Source organism: Anopheles ziemanni, chromosome 2, assembly GCF_943734765.1.
Source record: "Anopheles ziemanni chromosome 2, idAnoZiCoDA_A2_x.2, whole genome shotgun sequence".
In the NCBI taxonomy this organism is placed as follows: Eukaryota; Metazoa; Arthropoda; class Insecta; order Diptera; family Culicidae; genus Anopheles; species Anopheles ziemanni.
The window spans coordinates 76990566-77013390 of NC_080705.1; the positions used below are offsets into that span (position 1 = coordinate 76990566).

At 47.8% G+C, this 22825-nt stretch overlaps 1 protein-coding gene across 1 annotated transcript in view; it reads left to right on the forward strand.

Moving 5' to 3' along the window:
* Window positions 1-1812: 1812 nt before the first annotated feature.
* LOC131281224 (uncharacterized) overlaps window positions 1813-22825 on the forward strand; it is a 30441-nt gene continuing 9428 nt past the window's right edge. The window contains exons 1-2 of the mRNA XM_058310490.1: window positions 1813-2202; window positions 13964-14464. Coding sequence (XP_058166473.1) covers window positions 1990-2202; window positions 13964-14464 — 714 coding nt within the window. The 5' untranslated portion in view covers window positions 1813-1989. The remainder of the gene's footprint in view (window positions 2203-13963; window positions 14465-22825) is intronic.

The following is a 22825-nucleotide window of genomic DNA, read 5'->3' on the forward strand; positions in this document are numbered from 1 at the left end:
CAGAACATACATGGACATGGGGAATGATCGAACGGCAACCGAAAAGGGAAGCGAGATATCATACCAACGTACGTGATCCATTTCCTTGCTGTCAAGCGTAACGGCCTCAGAGTGTTCCTCAGCTCCGAAAAGGTCCTTGCCAAAAAGCGGTGGAGAGCAAACCTCCCCCCGACTGAGAACGCTTGTGTGTCAAATGTTGTGTGAGTGCGTGTGTGTGTGCGTGTGTGTATGTTTGTGTCCTTGTTATGAATGCCATCTCTCGGTCGGTTGGCGCGTGTTGGTGAGATGACGGAACCTGGCCGCATTCCGTTAGATGAAGCAATAGAGGAAGTCTTTGCCGACCCCAAACAATATTGAGCACCAGAAATAGAGAAGAGACAGCGAGAGAGGGCTCGGGTTTTTGCAGCTCCGAGCGGCCGAGTGTCCTAGTAGTGTGTCGGAGCACATGCACACAGTCCTGCCTGGACGGTGCGGCCAGTGAGGTAGTCGATTCGCTCGCCCCGAAGTCGTGTGATTCCGCTCCCGCAATCAGTGCGACCTCGCAGTACGCATGAGTGATGTTATCGATTGAATGCGCACGCAAACCCTTTGCTGGTCGCGCCATCTCGCAGCGCCAGTGGAACTACTAGCAGCAGCAGCAGCAGCAGCAGCAGCAGCACCAAGTGGCAGCCAAGTGATTCGACTCGACGCGATAAACGGCAAAATGCTGCTGCTGCCTCGAGTGTTTCGCTCTGTGCTGGTTTAGTTCGGCCAGAACTAGTTCCCTTGCCCCGCTTCCAAAAGGGGTTGACCGCGCGCGGTGTGTGTGCGGGTGTGTAGTGGCGGTCTCGGACACGGATCTGACTAGGTGTAAAGGGAGCCGGGGTCAGGTTGAGGTGGCGGCAAAGCGAAAAGGAATTGACCAACCGTGTCCGGTGACGAGAAGCGGAATTCGTAGCGCCTCTTGCGGAAGTAGTTTTTGAGTATGGCAGATAGCAGCATCCGCTCGAGGGGACAACCAAGTCAGTGTGGTTGGGAGTGTATGTGTGTATATGAGTGTGTGAGACTGTGAAGCAAAACCGCCAGCGCACGGGAAGATCGGAACGAAGATCGGATTCAAGCACCCATCAAGAGGGGCCAAGAAGGACTGTGCGTGTGTGTGTATGTGTGAGAGTATGTGTGCCACTCAGTGGTCGACTCCGCGTGGTGCATGGATAAGCCGAAAACTGTAGCAAGATGGCCGCGGGCGGGCCATCCCTACTGTTCCTGTTAGTGGTGCTGTCGGTGCCGGAGTTGAAGTTGGCCATAGCGTTGCTGCACCCGACGATGGTGTTGATGATGATGATGCTGGTGTTGATGATGATGGAAAGGATCACGAAGAAGAAGATGATGATGATGATGATGATGGGAAGGAAGTCACTAATGTCGATTGTGTCGCACCCGGCAGTGCCAATGGTGGAAGTGTTGTTACAGAAGCAGCAGGAGCAGCAGCGCCAGCCGAAGCAGCTCCAGTCGTCGCAGGTTGCCAACCGCCGCTCCGTGGTAGTGCCAGTGCCGTCGTGCAGTGTTAGCGCAGTGTTTGCCGCGTGTGTCGTCGCCCGTGGTGGCCAGTGTCAGTGCGGGCCCGTCCCGATTGCGAAGGCGGGCGGGCATTAGAGTCGCCAGCAGGGAGGGGGTGGGCGGAGGCTAGTGATCCCCCGCGATCCGACCTCTAGCGGCAGTACTGGAAGAGGGACCGTTAGCAACCGGAGCGACGGGTGCTCTTGAACGAACGATCGGAGGGCACCAAGCGTTGCGCAGAGGAGTGGCAGCAAGGAGCGGAAGGAGGAGCTAGTGTGGGAAGGGCTGGCGGGCGGCAGGCTACTAAGCAAGGCCAAGTAAAAAAAACAGGACGTTCGCGCACGGAGGATGATGATGGGGCCATGAGCCCGAGCCCCGAGGTCGTCACGAGTCGCAAGCGCGTCTCAAGCGGGCCTGCACCATGCTAGCGCCGCCGAACCCGAGGTCAATATGCGGCCAGGACCCGGGCTGGTCGTGATGGCGCTTGCGTTTATTTCGGGGGCTCGGCGAGGCACCGGTCAACAGAGCAGCAGTGCCAGTCAGAGTGGCAAGTTGGGCAAATTTGGAGAAGACAATACGGAAGGAGACGGAGCGCTAGCGCGGATCAATCCGTGGCTTTCGGCGTGCGATCTGGAGCAGCCCAACTCGGCACCGGATCTCCAGGTACCTAACATTTCACCAAACACTTCAGTGTCTTTGAACGGATTAACCAACGCGTCTTATGTCCTATTTCTGACATTTCTTATTCATATGTACCCTTGAAGAAGACCAAATGAAAACTCATGTAGGACTTAAGTTTTTGGTTTATGTACTAAGGATTAGTATGAAATCTCCATGCTCCAAGCGTTACCAAATGATTTTTGGAGGAATCTTCAGGTGCTTATAGGTCCGTATATGTTCAGAGGTTCCATTCTATCACATGTGCCTCATTTTTGGGGATTTTCGATCGTCCTTTCCATCCCCATTAGGCCAGGTGTGGAGAAGAGTCTAATGAAAAATAAGAAGATCGTAGAAGCACTAGGATCCAGGAGCAATATCGGCGAGATGTAGCACATCCCATTCATCAATTATATAATAATAAAATTCAGACCTTCCAAATTCCTCTCGTGGGCTGCAGGCAGAGGCAGTGCGGTACGCAGGCATATGGCTCAGGCAGTGAGAGACACTAAGGCGAGATCGAGAATTTCGAGAGTACGGGAGAGACTATGAAGGTTGGGGAGCGTTTAGCTTGTTCGTTTTTTTTTCACTTCAACTTGTAAGACCGAAGATAATAGAGGAACTTCCAGCAGTAGCAGCCTGACGGTAGTCCTTTCACCAATACCGATGGAACGTTGGAGCCCACGGTGGAGCCGCACGCTCTCGGCACTAGTCACTCTCTCTTCAGGACTTACCCACGGGAGTTTGCAGGACTCATTCTTTCTCTCGGTGTCTCTCTCGCTTGTCGTGCCCCTGTGTAGGAATTCGGCTGGGACTTTTCGCTAAACCGGAGTAATGTGGGGGGTCTGTAAGGATCTCTTTCATTTGAAATGCTGAATAAAAAAAAGCACCATTGACTGCCAGGTCGGGAAGGTGCTGGAGTATCTGCCATTCCTACCGAATGCTCTATTTCGCCATTCATAGGTGTGTAGGTTGGCGCAAGGGTAAAACAGGTCGCCCGCATACTGACACACACGCACACACGCACACATACAAGTACCCAATCTTAGAGCACATTATTCCTTGCCCCACTTGGAGACCAATTCGGCACTTTTACAACAAATTATGCTAATATACTCCATTTCGGGGTCGAGAGAGAGAGAGAGAGAGAGCGAGAGAAAGAGAGAAAGAGAGAGTTGAAAAGGAAAAGAGAAAGGAAAACCTGCCAAAATGGGTATGAATTGTTTGAGTGATGATGATCTTGCGCTGGGAAAGGTTGTTTTTCTGGTTTTTTGTTTGCCTTGGAAGAGACTCGATTTCCCTAACATTACCCAGAGAGCCACTTAGTGGAGGGAATGAAAATGGGTTTTTTCGGTCTCGTAGTAGCAAGACAGGGGGGGGGGGGGGGGGGGGGGGGGTGGTTTGGTTGGGAAAGGCGGTTTTGCACGTGGGAAGAATCGTTTTGGGTGTTCCTTTTTTCAGTTTTTAAAGAATGAATGATATTTTTGCTTGTGACACTGATAGATATGCAGCAGTTGTATATCGTGATGTTATAAAACTATTCGTTCGTTACAAGAACAGATATTGTAACAATTTCTAATACCAACTTATTTGTATCTAAAACCCAGCTATTATAGGAAAACATGAAAAAGAAGCTCAAGAATGTCTAATATGTTCAGTTCAAATAAGTTCAAAGACAACTTCTGGTTAATAGGTCGATTCTGTCCAGTATAGTGCAGTGCAGCTTGGTTTTCCTGTTCCTACGCAGGACGACGGCATCCCCGGGTTGTGGAGATTTTTAATGGGTTGCTACAAATTCATCAACGTCAGCAACCTTGCTTGCCCCAGCACGTCACACGTCAGATAACGGTGGACAAGGATAAGGCAAAGCTGGATGGTGAGCAAGTAATGGCCGCCGAACGGATGGGTGACGAGGCGGCAAACGCTTAAGTAGCAATACTTCACGCTGCGACTTCCAGAGACCCCCTGGCCCAGGTCGGTCCGAAATTGCCGTGCGCTGTTTATCGATGGGTTTAGCTTTCTCCTCGTTCGTTGTTGCCGTTCCGGAACGAACGTTGGTTTATCAGTTACCCGAGGGAGACACGCTCGGCGATGAGCAATGGGGACAAACGTGATAAAAACGACGCAAGTAAACCGTAACAGATTGCACGCGGGCTCCCTCTCCACTGGCGCGGGGCGTGTGTGGGGGCGGTGCGGTGCGGTGCGGGGGAGATGAATTGATGCCATCTTCATCAAGCATCGACCACATGATCACCGTTACGTGAGATAAGCGGCAGATATTGGCAGATCCATCTCGCATCTCGCGGGCGAACAATTCCGGCGCAGGGAACCCGTTCTCCCGCTGGGTGGTGCTTGGCGAAACGGAAAAGCTGAGAAAGGGAACAGAAAAGAAAAGAAAAGTGAAGAAAATCTGAGAAGAATACAAAAACCCGAGCAGGTCGAGGGGTAAGGAACAGCTCCGGCATCCATTTCAAGCATCCACGTACAAAGAGCCCGCTTGGCGCGGGAGAAGGTTGGAGAGATCAAGGGAACCCGGCCAGGAAGGGGGAGGAAATCAGACAAACCTATCGACAACGGGGAGGACCGCAGAACCCTCATCGCACTTTTGGGAAACGCACCGACGGTGGAGGGAAAACCCGAAGGCCCCCAGAATTGCGTTTCCCGCAGAACGAACCAGGCTCATCATTCATCGAGAGTAGGCATTAGCATAGGAGGATTTTATTGCTCAATTCATTCACCCAACAGCTAGCCGAACCCCTGCTTGAACCATCGTTTTGGATGGTGAGCTAAAGCCTTGTTAAAAAAAACCCACCACCACCAGTCTCGGCCCACCCGCTCCCCCACGGGGAAGAAGTAATGGTACTGGAAATGACGGGAAATGGACGGACGAAGAAAACACAACTTCCTCCATTCGAAGGGAGTTCCATTTTCATGCCGATTGTAGGCTTTCTCTTTTCCCACCTTTCCCGTTCGTTCAAGCACGCGGGTTTTCCCTTTTTTCGCGAGGATATCGTTCCGTTCACTCCGTTGCCCTTCGGCAAGTGTATCTGTTTGATTTAACTCGATATTTGTGAATGCAGTGTTTTGTGGTATTTCGTTTTCCTTTCTTTTGTTCCACGGTTTTTTTTTGCTCTTGCTCTCCGGTGGTTTGCGATTCCATGACTTTATCCTGCGATACCTTTACTTGGTGTTATTCAATATCACACCTTCCGCCCGCACGTTTTCCGGGTCCCAATCGAGGGCGAGGGATAAGTGGGACAGAAAACGGGGCAGCGAAAAAGTGAGCTTCATATCATTAACATATAGCTTCTAGAAATGACACTCCGGTGCCGCTGGCGCTTACCCTCGTCTGACCGATGGGGAGGGGAGGGGAAGGGGGAGGGGGGGCATTGGAAGGCGCAACGATTTGCTGTGGAGACCTGTGGAAGTGATGGAAAAATCACTTTACCTGCTCGTCTTATCCAATTTTTTCTTTTGGTTTTGCACTTCTTCGTTTGCAATCCGCACATCCTGGGGACGCACACAAACACATTCCTCTCTCACTCCCTCTCTCTCTTTCTCTCTCGCCCTCGATTGAGAGACTTTCGATTGCGAAAGAGTCATTACTGGCTGGCGTTTGGGGAGCAAACCATCTTGGACGGAAACGGTCTGCGGGTTGTATAAGTTTTCCCTTTCCCCCAGCTCCTCCCAGACACCCTCCCCTCCCACACGCTGGTGTTTTTCCTTCGCTATTCTTCTCCTAGGACGTTCGACTCCCACACGGCTGGTCGCCTGGTTTCCTGCCCACACAGAAACACGCGAACACCCAGCGGTGCGTGTTTCCTTCGCGAGTTCCCAGCTGAGAAGGACCTGCCTGTCACCAACATACTCTCACAGCTGGTGGTGGTGATGGCGCTGTATATGGCTCATTCCATCGCCTTCCCTAGGGCGGCTCGTGTACCTCTGTGTGTGTGTTAGCATACACCGACTTACACACACACACACCGACACGCGGAGCGTCCTAATTCAGGCACCATTCACAACTATCACTTCCTTATCGCAACACCCGGACGGAAGGAAAACTCCGAAACTGGTACGACCAAACGGGATTCCCGTCGTCACGTTGCCTTTTCCCGAGCTCAGCGTTTTTCCTTCTCGGTGAGGAAAAGTTTTCCCTTCCTTCGAAAAAGAAAAAAAAAAGAAACACCCACAACCCGTAGCGGACCCCTTCGTCCGACCCGAATACACACAAAACACAATATGTCACGGCATCCATTGGTGGGCGACGAAACCGAGCCAATACCCGCCCGCCCGCTCGCCCGCCGTCCGGTCCGCGTTTGGGAAGGCTTTATTAATCGGCTTCACGGGCAGGAGGCCGCACGGCGACGGTATTGATTTTAATTTGCTGCCATTTTCCGTTTGCCCTTTTGTGGTATTTATGAGGCTCCATTTGTCCGGTGACCTAATCGATCCCGGTGGAGGTGTTGTCGCGCGATCTTGCCCTGGCTCACGCTGTCAAAGTGCTGAATGGAATTTTGCTGTCGTGCAATCACTATAAATGTTAACATTTATTTACTTATTTCCAAACTTCATACATTGCTTTGGGTCGGGAACGCTGCACTGTAGTACAGTTAAGTGAGTTTTCCTATTACTACTGTATAGTTTTAGTTATTTACTATTATTTATTAATATTTTATTACTTACGAACACAATACTGTTTGGAATATCACAATTCCGCAAATTATCTTTGCTTTGGATGATGGTCCACACTGTTGACTGTGGTCGTTTTATTTGCCGGGCTATTGCTGCCTAACTCTTTCTTTTTCGAACATCTATTTCTAACTTTTCTAAAATTGTTATAGCACCTTTCTTCCGACTACTTTTATTATTTGATATCGTATTAATCGCTTCAAGATTATAGTGCAGATTAACGAATCAAGAAACAACGGATATTGATAGTAAAAACATATGAAAATTTCTTGGAAATTCAGGCCGTTGCAGTCATGGTCTGTAAACGGGTGTTTAAAATGTCGTATTCATTTTTGCACACTAGTACCTTTCTTCTTTGATATTCATATTAATTCTTAATATGATCTTTTATCAGTGTTGTTGTAAGCAATCAAAGGAGTTTTCCCTTCACGATTTCCACTTGTAGTGTTTCTAGTAAACCTCTCTACAAAGAAGCGTAAATGTGAAGTGAACAAATACAACGATGGTTGAGTGTTTTCTGCAGCCTTTACATTTGATATGTTGAGAGACAGTCGTTTTGGTTTAGTGGTGATGTTCTTATTCCAACGAGGGAGGATGATTTAACAAAATTACCACCGAAAACCGGTTCTAGATCTCTTAAACACTCCGTAGTGTATGTTTTCCCTAACCTATTTCACGTAATACTACCCCTTTTGGTTCTCCTGAACCTTTTTCTTTATAGTTCCACCTGAAAGAGGAAAAATATGCTTCCGAATTGGAACGAAAAATGAGGAATGCCGGGCCGGTGCGTGTTCGTCTCTCTGCATCGGACAGCGAACAGGCGTTGCTTTCCGGTGATTTCTCACCATACGCCGATGCGGTGAAAGATGTTTCCCGCTCCCCTTCCACCCTCCCTCAGCTCCACTCAATCGCGCCTGATCCGGCTATGTTTCTGACTTTTATTAATTGATTTCGATTCCATTTGATTCGGGAGCACTCCTTCAATCGATTTCTTCGATCGATCGAGCGCTAGTGTTGGTGGGGGTTTTGAAGTGTTTAGAGAATTCCCCAGTTCACCCTCGCCACCCTCTTCCCCCGTGCCACACATAATGATTTTCCACCCCCGGGGAAATGTTGGAACCGCCGATGCCGATGCGACTCGGTGTGCTTTCCTTTGCCTTTGGTTCACTTCCGCGTCATGCTCGCGTTTCGGAGGAAAAGATGTTGTCTGTCGCTTGTCTTAATGCGTCCACCACCACCACCCGTTCGCCTTTTTCTTCCCCCCTTCCTTCGATGTTGCTGTTTCACCATCAAACGCTCGTTAATGTTGCGAACCTTTCAGACCGTTCCGATGATTGATTCCCGGTGCCTGCCGTGTGCACATGTTGTTGTTCGATCGCCTTCTCGGTGGTGGGTGCTTTTCTTCTGGAAAAATCATTTTTCATTTCGGTTTTGTTCGTCCTAATTTGCAGCCGCTTTGTTCGGTGCCCGTGTCTTTGCTGTTTCCGGTTTCCATCGTTGGGTGGCTGATCGTCTTTTAAGTTCGTTTAATTGGTTTGACGCGCAGCACAATCGTTTTTCCCTTTTGTTGTCGAGAAAAACTAAAACCGGTTACCGGTGGGAGAGTGAAAAATTTCTTCTGCAACACCATTTTTGGTGCCGTACTTTTAGAGTTTTTCCCAGAACATCTACCTTTGGGTGAAAGGACATGACGGAGGACATTTTTCAAAAGGACGAAGGACAAAGATTGACCGTTGATGCGGATGTCGTAACCGTGACGGTGTACGGTGTTGAATGGAACCAACCTCATTTTCGTAGACCGTTTTCTTTCTCCCTCGTTCTTACACTGCCTTGCCGCACACAGATCTAACCACCATCCTTCCAGCATCATCAGTGGAAGAGGATCTGAAAATGAAGCACTGCCAAAGGGGAAAACAGTGCCAAAATATGACCTGGCCACCATTTCCACCCTCAACGTAAAGGTTACGGTAGAACATTCGGAAGAAAAAAAAACTCCCATACTGTCGCTTACCATGGTAGAGCATGGAAATTTCACTCTCCGTCTGACAGCTAATTAAATGAATATCGTATTAAACTGTAGGGCCGTGTATGTGCACGATTATCATTCCCTTTCGTTTCGGTTAAATTTTGTGCTCCAAAGAAAAGTGTGGGTAAAAATATCGACCGCGGGCTAAAATTAGCCCCCTTGGTGGCGAGGGGACGTACGGTTCACCGGCCTGGGGTGGGAGTAGACCAAAGAGCCTCCGAAGTTGGCGACGTTGCTACCCGTGGGCTAAGTAATTCATATTTTAATCAGCATAAAACCAAGAGCCGTACGAAACCTAGGGGTTTTTTCTCCACAGTAAATTCAAGTGTATTAAAAATGGGGTTTATAAAAATGCTCCTTCAAATATTTCACTTAAATCTGGTGGTTCTCTTGAAGAAGAAAAATGTACGTAAAAACTGTATTTTGTAACAATGCAAGGTGCTGTAAATGGATGAGACTATTCTCTATTAAATTTAAAATAAAAAGTCCTCTTCCATACAGCGCAAGAAGCAGAAGAAAGTGGGCCAGCAAATAATAAGTCTTTGCCATGGCGTTCGTCCCCCGAATTACCCTTCGCCTGGACACTAGCGCTATGAAAATATACGAGATTGCCTCTGTCAATCATGGCGGTTAAGTTTGACATCAAATGCCGAAACGGAATGCTTCCCCGCGGCTGTATCAGATGTTCTGGCCCAGGCCCGGACTGAGAACCCGGGGGCGCCGGGTTGCTCGGTAGCAGGTAGGAAAACTTGGGAGCCACTGCTGAGGGAAAACATTCATTCGGCATGAATATTTATACGGCGGCCCATGCCCTCCGCACTCGGTTCCGTGCCTGAAACCGCACGCATGTTGTTGATAGTATCGAATTTCGAAAATAAACGTACATTTGGACCTCTCCCCCATTCCTTACTATTTGCGGGCCGGACGCGGGCGCATACAAGCGCAAAATCTCAACCATGCAATAAGCGACTCACGGCAATCCAAATGGAAATCCATACGGGGATTGCAACGCGAGAACTCCCTGTCCGCCGGTCGATTTTTATTGCTCCGACTATTGCTGTTGTTCGCAATGTAAAAAGGTTCTGTACCTGAAACTTATTATTGGGAAACTAAATTTTCGATAATGCAGGATGTATGATGAGAATAGTGTTGTAAGAAATATGAAAGACTTAACAATGACTTTGAAACGCAATTATATTTTATTGGATCAAGCAACAAACTTAGAATCTCACATTGATCATCCTGCCACTCATTGTTTCCAAAATTTGTCAAATCTGTATGGGAAAGATATTGGAAAAATTTTCAAGTACTCTCGAACGGAAATTTGACTCCTTCTTTTTTCCCTCGGACAACAAACCGTTGCGTGACAGTTTGCCAGAAGCGGTGGAGATCCTTCCATATGGAACGTGGTGGAGATCCTACCATAAAAAAAAAACACACACACACACACACACATACATACAATGGAATCCCTTTTTGCACCCCCTTTGGACGGGAAAAACCTTTCGCAGCACATGTCAGCGCAAAAGCTACCGTGAGCGACGGATTTTCCAACCCGGTGCACCCTGGTCCAACTTTACCCGGACGAACTAATCGCAAGACTGTCGATATCCTTAGCGAGAGCTGTCCAATTTTCAGTCTCCCCTCACACTGTCCAGCATCCTGCCCGCTCGCCCACAGGGACTCGGGTAGAACTTGTTCCGTGCGGGAAGGCGGAGCGGACGGCAAAGAATACTTGACCAAACGGATCGCAAGCGGGTGGAAAGCGTACACACAAGTGGGTGTTTCTTGTGGCCTTTGTGTGAGGAATGTAAGGGCTCGGAACGAGATCGGTCGAGGCGGAGCGGAGTGAAGTGGAGACTGCCGATGAGAGGAGGGGGGGCGGGGGGGGAAACTAGGACATCTAACATGTACGTGTGCGTGCCCGTGTGTGGGCTGTTCACTAGGAAACAAGGAAACTGGTTGCTCCCACATTCCAGTAATTGACCTTCGATTTTATTGTGCACGGGAAAATTTATTGCGCTTTCGATTGGTTCGCGTTGGCGCGCAGGATCGATTGGGGTTAAATTGTCACCCTGCTGGCTGCAAGATAACGGTGTGCGGGAACGCAATGGGAAATTGAAATCCGGATGGACTAATGGAACAATGTATTGAGGAACTTCACTTAAAGTTTTTATACTTGTTCTAAGAAGATAAGAAATGTTTATGTGTTTCTTCCAGAGTATAAAGAAGAGTAAGAAAAGAGCATTAATCTCTCAATCTTGCTTAAATTGCACGAAAGTTTTCCAAAACACTAAATTTTTTCTAAACCGGAATAGAGAAAACACAATGATTTTATTTCTAATTACTTCAAAAATTGATTTTGACTTGCATAATGTGTTAAGAAACCGATCGATATTGCTTCACATACAGTAAACAAACAATAAAGTTGAAGGATATGACAATATGCTTTTATGTATGTTTTAAACAGAACACCTTTTTTCACTATTTGCGTTACTTTTATAAGATTAAAGAAAAGAAATACATTTGATAACCTTAGATCAACTACATAAAACACACCCTCATTTTATCACTTTGTTGTTCAGTTTTATTATTCATATTTTGCTGGATTTCAACTTCTTGTTTTATTATTGTTAAAATACTTCAAATGACTTGAAAGTAGAATACACCATAAAGAAAATGGAAAGCTGTTCATCGAAATTGGATTAATTTGAGCACACATCGGGGATGCAAGTAAATTGTGTTCAAAATTTGTATTAAACCATTCATACGTTTAATAAGCTAATTCCTCAACAGAGCTGTTTGGTAAACTTTGAAAGTAATTTCATTTATTTCAATGAGATTTCAAAAGGTATTCTATGTTTAAATATTTGTTGCATAGTATCCGATGGCGCCACAATAGTTGGTCACCTTTCGCTCATCTTCCGCAAGACGGACGACCGGTCCCGTCCATTCGTTTGGGAAAGTTTAAAAAGATATATAAAAATGCGTTCAAAGAACTCGACCCCCCCCCCCGAAAAAAGGGGCAACGCGCGTTCATCACGGACGTTTGCACGAGCGGCAATAAATCGGAGCCGACCGAAAGAGGGCGGGCTTCTGGGGCCAGGGCTAAAAATAAGCGGATCGCAATCGGTTCCCGGTTACCGATACGACTTTCGCAGCGGGAAAGCGCGTGCGGCACGACGGGAAATTTGGTTTCCGTTTGGGAATTTCAAGAATCAATTGCAAACCATCTACCGTTCCGTTCCGTTCAGTTCCGTTCCCCATCCCTTGGGGATCGAAGTTCGTTTGGGGCCCTTGAGCGACTTGGTTTATGTCGTGGGGGTGTTGCGTTTTTTTGTATTGTACGTTCGATTTTGTTCCCCTCTCGCGTCGTGACACAAGCGATTCCGGAAGAATTCATCCTTCCATCGGTTCCTTTCTTTCCCCACCGCAAGGGAGGAGGGTGTAATGGGAATTCTAGCATGAAATGGTATAAATACTCCGCAGCCCACCCCGTTATTGGTTTCCGATTTTTCCAAAAATAAAGACACCACGATGAATGATCCCCGGATCACGTGGTCCGGCGTTGGGGGTTGAACCCATTTCGATTTGCTGATAATTTCCACCCGACCTTCGTGTCCCAACCTTCGACCCACCTCTGAAGCCAGACCGGTTTTGGTTGCGCCAGACACGCTAGGGATATTATTTATTTGAATTATGTTCCGAAGTGGGTTTCGGTTCGGGGACGGGACGGGAAAATCGAACGCGGCGCGATCGCAATCCGGATGTGTCGATCGTCGGGTGGCGTGTTTGCGAACCGTGGCCGAGATCGGCTTTTTCGCAGGGCGCCATGTACATTTGGGAAAGTGATTCCATGTGCAAAAGGATGGATAATTGCTCCATAGTTACTTTCGCGCGAGCATCAAGATCTTTTTCGGTGGTTTTTAATTTAACCCTTGAGAGTGGAAAATTGTCCACACTAAAGACCGAAAAAAGATGAAGAAAATTCAAACAAAACTGATCATGTCCCTGTGAAGAAAGCGACTTTCTAGCAAATGCGAGCATTTTCCAGCAGCGAGTCGCCCGCCATGCAAAGTGATTGTGCGAAAGCCGTGTTGTTTATTTATGCAAGATCGCTTCAAGTCGGAAAGTTTACTGGTGTGTGGATGAAAAGGAAAACGTTCTCGAAGTTCGACCGGGGGAGGGGCGGGGGGCATTTTTGAACCACGGCAGCGATCTTTGCCGGACCATCTTTTTGTTTGATGGAACCCCTCGAAACCCCCGCGCAAAACCCACCCTTTCCCTCACGCGGAAGTGCTCTTCGCTTAGCGCGAGGAAGATTTTCTTTGCCACTTTGTTTGTCTTTAGTTGGCCGTGGCCATTGCTTGGTGTGTGTGTGTGTGTGTTGGCGCGAGCTCTAATGAAAACATCACTAAAGCAACGCGATAGATGAATTATGGTTCAAGACGGATCGGCACGAGCCGTCCGCAGCGCTTCCCAGAACCCGAGGCACCGAGATTTTCCCGAACCAGGGAAGTGTTTGCAAGAGTTGATGGGGGAAAATTTGAAACGACTGACCGTGAAACATAAACGGACCGACCGGAGGGAAATCCCCTCAGCAGCAGCAGCTGGCGATAAGAGCAAATAAATTAAAACTCATTGAAGATTTTTCGGGTCTGCTCATTCTCGCCGTGGCGTTTCCGTGCGTGAGAACACGTCGCTTTGAAGGGTGTTTTTGGCTGCTCGCTGGAATCGCAAGCGGGAGGGAAAACGGTCTGGTATTCGATCGTGGCAGAGTACATCAATCAATGGCAGCCAAACGGGGTTTCGAAACATGATCAAAGATTTGGAAAAACCTTTCATTTTTGTATGCACCTCTAGGGAAAACAGCCGTTCACTTGCGTTGCGAAGACTCTTAAGATTTGATAAATGTTTGTCTTTGTAATTGTCTACCGTCACCGTGGATCAAATGACTTTGTTTGAATTGTAACATTGCAGCTCACGTCACCAGCGGAAGTGTCGATATTTAATCAATTTATCATTGGTTTTGTTCTATCCCTCTCCCAACAGGGTCAATGTTCAGCCGGTACACTGCCTGTGGCCTGGATAAACGAAGGTCCTGGACCGCCACCGCCATGTGCGACGTTTCGTGCACATGATAAATATAATAATAATAATAATAATAAAATTAGCACTAAGCCATACAATATTGATAATACTAAATATAACATGGAGAACCGGTTAAATGATAAACAACAGTGCCTTGACTATTTGGGCGATAATGGAGAGTTAAGTCCAGCACAAATTTGTAAAAAGTCGTCACAAAGTATTGAGACCAAGTTAAAAACATTACGTTTAAGACATTGTTGTGAACGTACCGTCGGCAGTGCTTTACACAACGCAGCCTACGCAGACGTGCTGAGCGGCGGGGCCGGCTGCACCGACCGGCTGACCGAGCTGCTGGAGACGGACGCGCTGGCGGCACGGATCACATGCGAATTTACCGAGGTGCTGATACGGTACGACTGCGGACAGAAGTACTCCATCATACACCGCTGTGAGGATTGTAAGGTAAGTGTCGTGTTTCAATTTGTTCCAAAAATGTCGAGGACGCGTGAGAAGTTGTCATGTAAATTTGGAAAAAGGCTTATTTCAGTTCAACTCTTTTCGAAGCATGTGCGACAATCAGCTTTCTGCTGATAATGCATCCAATGGTTGAACTGATAACGTTCTTTGATAGTAAATTGTGTCTGTTTTGGCATATTTTACTGTTTAAAAACCAATTATAAAATCTACTCCCTTTAAAACCAACTCACTATAAATTACCAGAAGTTTAAACATTGTAGGAAAATATTTCCAATTCGCTATCGCACCGTAACGGCACCGGAAAGTGTTTAGTTCCCGAGAGTTTTTCCCGGCGCTTGTAACGTTTTTTTTTTCTTTCTCCCCCGAATTGCTTTGGACGAATGAACGACGAAAACTCTTGAGCGCTTTCAGCGATTTCAACGTTTGCGCCGAATTAGACAAACTTTTGCTTCACTGCAAACCATTATCTTTATCGCTCTCATCATCCATCCCCGGTCCCGATGTTGCCATGGCATGGAAGCTGTGTTTATGTGTGTATGCGCGCGAGTCTGTTTATGTATGTGATGGTTGCGAATGCGAGCGAGACGGCAGATGGATTGCGTGGTGCGGAATCGAGAGTGGGCCATATATTCTACGCGAGGTCAATCTCGACCAAAAGTCGTTGGCTTTCTCGTCCTGCCCAGGTTTACACCCGGGGGGGAAGTTGAGGTGTCACGGGGGGGAGGGAAGGATAATCGGTCCAGCAACCCAGGTTTGCTACATTGTTGCCAGTGGGCCCCCTCTCCATCCTCTCCTTCCTCCTCCCCTACAAGATAGTCGTTCCCGCGGCGAACGGTTCGACTCGGAGCATTTCCGCTGAAGCGATCAGCGTGTGCGGTAATGAGGACAACCCATGGGTGAGGGTTTGACGGGGGAGGTTGGGAAGGAGAAGGAAAGGAACTAAATGTGCGTGTGAATGTGTGTACGTTGGTTGGATCCTTCGGGGTGAAGGATGCCACCGGATCAAGCAGATGATGATGGTGGTTGAAAACGCACATTTTCCTTCTCCTCTCCGGTCCACCTCCTGCTCGTTTCCTCCAGCGTCTCCTCACCCACACGCTCCTAACCGTTCCAATCCTCATCGTATCGGTGCGGTTCGCTTATTTTTATTATTCTCTTGCCCTCTTGCCCCGATGCTTCTTGCGCGGTGAACTCTGGACCGGAAATGAGCAAAACCGGAAGGCGAGGGATGTTGGTCGGTTGGTGTGTGTGTGTGTGTGTGTGTGTGTGTGTGTGTGTGTATGTGCGCGTTTGTTTGTGAGTGTGGTGAGGCAACCCCGGAGAGGATTTGTTGGACCCGCCGCAGCCCCGAAAACTTAACCACACAAACGCAAAGCGAACCGTGTCTCGAAGGAATGCTTGGCAAATGGCATCGCGCTGGAGGCGCACGGGGTCGAAAATGGCCATGGCGGACAGGGATTCCACATTCCAAAACCGAGCACCGACCGTATGGAAGGCTTTTCCTGTCCACACTCATGTTGTATGTGTGCATCGTTTTCGCTACATTTCGTTCGTGTGTAGCCCAAGCGTTCCAGGCCAAAATTAGCGCAATGCAGATGGAATGAAAAATTATGCTTCATCATTCGGGCTTGGCCCCGAAAACCATCCCGAATGTTGCGACAAACTATAACCGAACGGTGGGTTACGTAGCCGCAAACTGCGAACGCGGGAGGGGGGAAGCGATGCCGATGCCGGAAGCAACGGGCCGCCCGCTGGGTACTCGCCCTGTATAGATGGTTTGTGGGAAAATTATCATATCTTTCCACGGCAGTCACTTGAACGGTCGCTCGGTCAGAGGTTCCCAAAGGTCCTCGCAGCAGCAGCAGCAGCATCGGCATGAATGTAATTACTGTTAAACTTTCAACAGCACTTACCACCGTCGCTACCGCCGCTAAGCTGAGTACCTGCACTTGATTTCATCCTACACTTTCAACACTCTTTTCCAGCAGAAACGGCCAACCCCGTTCGCCCACGGTTTTACATTCTCTTATGTGCCTTCTCCTTTTTGTTCTCCCTTCAAGGCACATTAAAGTGTTTGAAGTAGAAACAATTAAACCTATTAGTCAAACCACGCGGCGCACCGCCAGCACTATTTCTATGCTGCCCGGTGGTATTCAGCACACCAGCTTTCTGCTGCAGATCTAAACGACACTCATCACAATGATTACGGCGATGACGAGGATTATGGTGATGATGATGATGTTGCTGCTGCTGATGGCCAACATCGTGGTGAGGGTGGTTGCAATGAGTTGCAAACGAAATGGTTGTGTAATCATTCTCGACCAATTCGCCGCCCGAGAGATTCTTTCTATGGGAAGACATTTTGTGAAAGTATCAAAAGTTGCGGTTAGAAAACATTGGTAAATGTTGGTTGGCTTTTTGTTTGTTTTTGCTAGAACTGATGTCAAAAAGAAATAATCGGTCTAAATTAAAAAACATATAGTTTTTAAAATATCTTGTTAGGTTTATCGAGCTTTCATTGTTGGAGAGTCAATAGTAGACGATAGAACATAAACCGAACAAGAAGTATCAAAAGCAAATTTGATTTCAAAACAAGTCAAACCTATTATTAAGACTTACATGACATACTAAAAAAGTTCCCCAAAACAATGCCAATAACTCTTTGAGCGAGAGCAGCCAGTGCTCTACTAATGCTAGCCGAAAACCAAACCGGATCGCCGCCGGGACAGGAAATTGATTTTAATAATAGATTTGACAATGATGCCACATCGTCGGGGGAGCTGTGTATTTGGGAGCCGTTTGCCTTTGCCTCGCAAATCTCTGCCCCGCTGGGATCGAAGTCCGAGTCCTAGCCAAATAAGCTACACCCAGTGAGGTCCCGGTACACGGAAAACGGGGTCAGTTGATTCAATTAGCTCGCACACAAATTGTTACTATCCACGCTTCCAACGCCCAGTTTCGCCTCGGGCGTCCTTTAGTTTCGTGTTTTCGGTTTGGTGTGTTTTTGGTGTTTTTTTTTCCACCGCCCGCTCACCGTAGTTGCCGTCGTTGTTGGCAAGTGCTTTCAATTAGGGCCCCGGATCTATTAGGGAATCATACATTAAAGCTTAATAAGGAGGTGTCGGTCGGTGTGGGTCCCAGTGCCACAAACACCAGTTAATGAATCTCGGGGCCACGGGCTTTTACCTACTTTCACCGTTTTCCCCTGTGGGTTCGAGGGAGAGGTCCGGGGGTGATATTGGTTTTACGCAGCGCTAGGAGGTGGAAGATGGAGACGCCTAGTGCGGCTTGTGACCGATGGAGGCGCCCAGTAGCTCATGTTCGGTCTAATGGAGACGCCCGGTTGTTTGTAGGACTATGACAAAATTTTCACAAAAAACATTATTGAATCTAATTGTACTAAATAAAATTCCAGTGTCTGATTAAAATTATTCGTTGGAAGCTTACGTTGTTCGTTTCGATTTACCCCGAAAGGTATTTCGAATGTAACACATACCGAGCATCCGACATCTCAATTCAAGTCACTCAACAAACACGTCATTAATCCCGCGACCTGTTTCACCACCTTCCCGTCATCAAGTAAACTGTTTCTTGAATGAGCACACGGTTCAGATAACGGCACACAAAAGGGAGACGGGGGTGTTTTTAATCGCCTCCTCCTAGGGCGAGAGAGCCACACTTGAACCCCAACCGAAACCCGTTTGCCCCGGAAAACCTTTTGTGAAGGATGAATGAATACCAGGCTCGGGCTGTATAATTACCATTAAAATATCATATGTTTTCATTTCATAACGCAAATTAACATATCGGAGGCCCGGGTGTATTGTTGAAGGACCTAAATAAACATCGCCTTTCCCTCAGCGTCGGGTTTTCAGCTTGCCGACAGGATAAGCAAAGCGAGCATTGTTTACCGAAACCCCAGGCCCGGTTGCGTAAGTGTGTCGATTAAGTTTCCACCTTTTGCCATACCGAACCGTATCTTGCCGCGTTGATAAAGACCGTGACGCTTGGTTCGGCTTTCACCTCTGCCCTGAACAATTGCAGTTTAAACGAAACTGACGCTTACACCCCGACCCTGTCACCTTACTGCTCGCTCCTTACGCTCCGCGCTTTGCGTGAGCGTCGTTTGTGTGAACCATTTATAAAAGGATTTATTCGTTGCGTTTGTGGTAGCAATAACGTTGGAAAATTGGATCGCTTCAATTCCGCCACTCAACGCCTTCCGGCACCCACTTTTGGCCAACCTGTGCTGCACATCTGCAAACACACACGTACACACACAAACACACGACAGCTGAAGAAAAAAGGCTTCCAAATTGGAGCAAAACATGCCGCCCACTTGCGGGTGGCATTGATTTCCCATAAATCTTGTTATGGCTCCCATAAACCTGGCAAAGGTGGACGCGTTGCCGGAACACATGTGCCGCAGCATAACCACTGCCACTCGACGTCGGCGACTGAGTGAGTGAGTGAGTGAGTCGCCGTCACCGATGCCGATCCCGTTTGACTGATTTGACCCCCCACCACACACTTCGTTTGCCCACGCACACCTTTCTAACGGGGTTGGTTTTTTTGTCGCCCTCCCCCACCCTCTGCACAACAATACTTCACTCAAATTTCCCCCCTATTTTCTCCACCGTTGTTTGCTGGAACAGAACCGAAGGGGCAGAGCATAAGGAAGCGGGTCAGCGGGACAAAAACCTGAACCCTGATATCGCGTTAATAGTAGCGGAAAAATGGGGGTGGGAAAAGAAAGAAGTAAAATGTGTCATCCCTTCGGCACCATATGTCACTAATTAAAGGAGAAGTGTTAACAACGCCCGTGGGACCGCTGTTTACAATCTGCTTTACGACTGTTGATTTGGGGATTATTTTCGTGCCGTTATTGGAGGGCTTCGGTCCGGTTGTTAAAAACGCCTCGGGATGCCAATCGTGCTGCCTCATTTGATGCTTTGTTGAGAAGGTTTTCTATACAATATATGTTGTATATTGTTTCTTTTTACGGATAGAATATAAAAATAAAAATCATTAAACTCTTACCGGCACACTCTCTGTTAGAAAAATGATTCGTCCTATGCATAACGCTCAAACGAACCGCACGATAGCGGCACTCGAAATCTCCTGGAGCCAATTAGCAGTTCCGGTAACTAATTTAAAACTTGTCAATGAAACGAGGTTAAGATCTCCTTTGCTACCCGGACCCGACCACAAAATCGTGCCCCCTCGCCGCTCGGGTAGATGTCGATGCAGGCGATGTTTGGACGTGTTGTCGAGCCGCCTGCATTTGCATTTGCGCCCGTGCAGCACGATATGGTTCGGTTCGGTTCAGTTTAAGTACGCTCTCTCCCATTCCGGTCGTTTCTGTGGGAACCGGCTGAAGTGGCTTCTCCCAACCCGGATCGGCCTACCACCGTTCGCACGCTGACCTTCTGGGTAGCGATGCGGTGACGAAAAGAAACCACATCAATCAAACGGGGAAACATTCCGACACCGTGAATCACGGGCGAATTAGTTTGACGAAATGGCGGAAACAGTGTGCAGCAAGCTTAATGGACCGGGGCGAAGGTCGCGCCCGCGGGGGAGGGGGGGGGGGATGCGGTACATAGGAAAGAATAATTTTGCCTCCCATCGGAACCGATGATAAATGCTATTTTGGGGACGCAAACGTTACGGCGTCGGCTGGACGAGCTGCATCCGCAAGCGCATGTGACAGTTTTTCCGCCCAGTCACGTTTCAGTCTTCCTACAACAGGAAGATGGTTTTAGGATTTAAAAAAAAATTATCACAGTTTATTTAACCTGAAACGTTGAATCAGAAATCAGAATTCTACAATTTTTTATTGATTAATTTAATAATTTAAATTATGTAATTTACCAATTTCATATATGACCCTTCATTATTTGCAAAATTTCTAATTCTTGCGAACCGAAAATTTCTTTCTTCAACGAACCGATGGAAAATGTGTACGTAGGAAAACGTTCCGCTCTTGCTGAATCACCCAGGCTTTCCCGGAACCGTGAACCATTTTTCAATCACCATTGGGAAACGATTCACCCGTGCACATACCGTCGAGCAGCGAAAATTGTATGATTGACACAATTTTCCCACAAATCTGCTGGCGGTTTGGAAATAAGGGAAGGGAAAGAAAGGGGAAGGTGGCAAAGGAGAGTAAGGTGCTGAATTTTATGTTATTTTTAAATTCTTCTTCCATCCAAAAACCGTGGGACGCCTTCCGTCGGGTGCGGGGTCGGTGCATGTTTGTTTCGCCTCCGAAAAATTCGGAACACTCGGAAAAGTTTCCGCGACGTCACCTAGGTTCGCAAGCGGGAAAGGAGGCAAGGCGGTGTTCATTTCTTCTCCTCGCGTTTTGTCGCGGTTATACCGCTTACAATGAAGCCCCCGATGCACTTCCCGCGCGCCGGTTAATGGACTCAAAATGGTGTCCTCCGCTGGGGCGTGATGGAAAATGTGGAATGTGGGAAAATGAAATTGAAAAAAAATGAAGTGGATGGTGGAAATGCTTTGTCAGTCGCGTTTATTTTATTTCTGAGTTGGTGATTTCTTCCTTCCAATCTTTACTGAGCTACAATGCTGTTGCATGGTGCATTTTGTTCGAGTGAGGGTTTTTTCCTCCCCGCAGCAGAGTGGTGCATCTTGTCTCCGAAGAAATTGGGTAACCATCGTGGTTGGTTCCGGTGCATTGAATAAATATTTTCGATAATAATTTTCTTCCACTCGCCAGAAGCGAGGCATCACCACTTCGAAATGCCAGCGTAAGAAATGAACCACAAGCGAGTTGCTGCGTTCGTTTTGTCTGCCATTCGCTCTTCCGACGGTTTTCAGGATTGGAGCTCGAGCAGGAACCGCGGTGTTCCGTGTGCCGGGGCAGTCCTTGCTCGGAAGGAAGCTGTGTGTTTCCCCCCTTCCAGGGATCGTTCTCGCTCACTCTCGCACTGTGAGGTGCTAGTCATGGTGGAACCAACGGAACGCGAAACGGTGTGATATGATGTTCCGAAAATCTAGGTCACACCACTCAAACCACCGCTGCATCTTCCTCGAGGAACAATGAACCAAAGGGTCACACGGAGCCTGGGGATTGGGTAGAATGGTGTCGGTTTGGCCAACGGGGAGGGGAGTGGGTGGACGCAAGGCGGGGGCGTAGAATGAATACTCGGTGCGGTTTCTTTTCCCTATTTTCTTTTTTTCTTTCTGCACAAACATTGTTAGTTCGCCCATCCGACTCCTAAGTGGGCACATCGGTGGGGTAGTGCCAGTGTGTGAGTGTATTTGTGTGCCGCCAATAATGGCAGCTGTATGCGTGTCCGCTTTGCGGTGAGCTTTGCATTCTTTATCGGACACTTGGCAATTCGGAACATGCCCGTTGTTGTTCTGCAACAAGAACGCTCCGACCAGTTTCTTTCACTTCGTTCACCCGTTGCCACCGCGATGCTCTCTGTCCTGTTCGTTTTTTTAACAGCAAAGCTTTCTTTCTTTCCTTCACTGCTACAATGCATTTTCTTCGTGTCACCGGGGCCGAGCACTAGCGCGGACGGTCACGTAGAGACGATACATCCGAGGCTTTGGCGAGGGGCGAAACGGTCCACCCACTCTTCGCAACCGACGCGCAACGTACCGCCATTGTTGTATCTGGGTCAGTACCGGGCGCACAAGGGGACCAAACAAGGGGAAAAATAGATAGGGAAAACCAACCCCCGCAATAATGGCATCGGGCGGTGGCGGGAAAAGGGAACCGAGCGGTTTGGGGTGCTGATTCGATGGAGTGTGTGCTTCGTTGCAAAGCAAAAGAAGGTTCTGAGAAGATTGTCAAGCTGGTGGAAACTTAGACAGCAGACACCTTTCGGGGCGTTTTGTGGTGGTTCCGCCACAAGGAGGAAAGCAAAAAAAAACTGGCAGCAGGCGTAAGAAACGTCAAACTGGAGCAGGATCACACTAACACACGCGTCGCACATTTTCACACATTGTTTGTGACATGTACATAAATCATATCTCGCCTGTGTTCGCCTTGCTGGTTCGAGATGAGAAATCCTCAAACCCGAATGATGGAAGAAGACAGCGTATAGTGAACTTTTAAGAAAAAAATGTAACTTGAAGATAAAGTGAAAGATGGAAAAAAGTGATACAAAGCGACAACAAAGTTGATTCGAAACCATAAGGCGTCACAGAGTAGAATACTGTCCGATTTAAGACAAAACTCAACATAAATGGTTAACACTAGAATCCAAAAGGCATTCATTTTATCGGCAACGCAATTTTTTATTGTAATAGCTCAAAAATGGCTGAATATTTCTAGCTGGCTGAATATTAAAAAAACATTCGGCTTTTCTT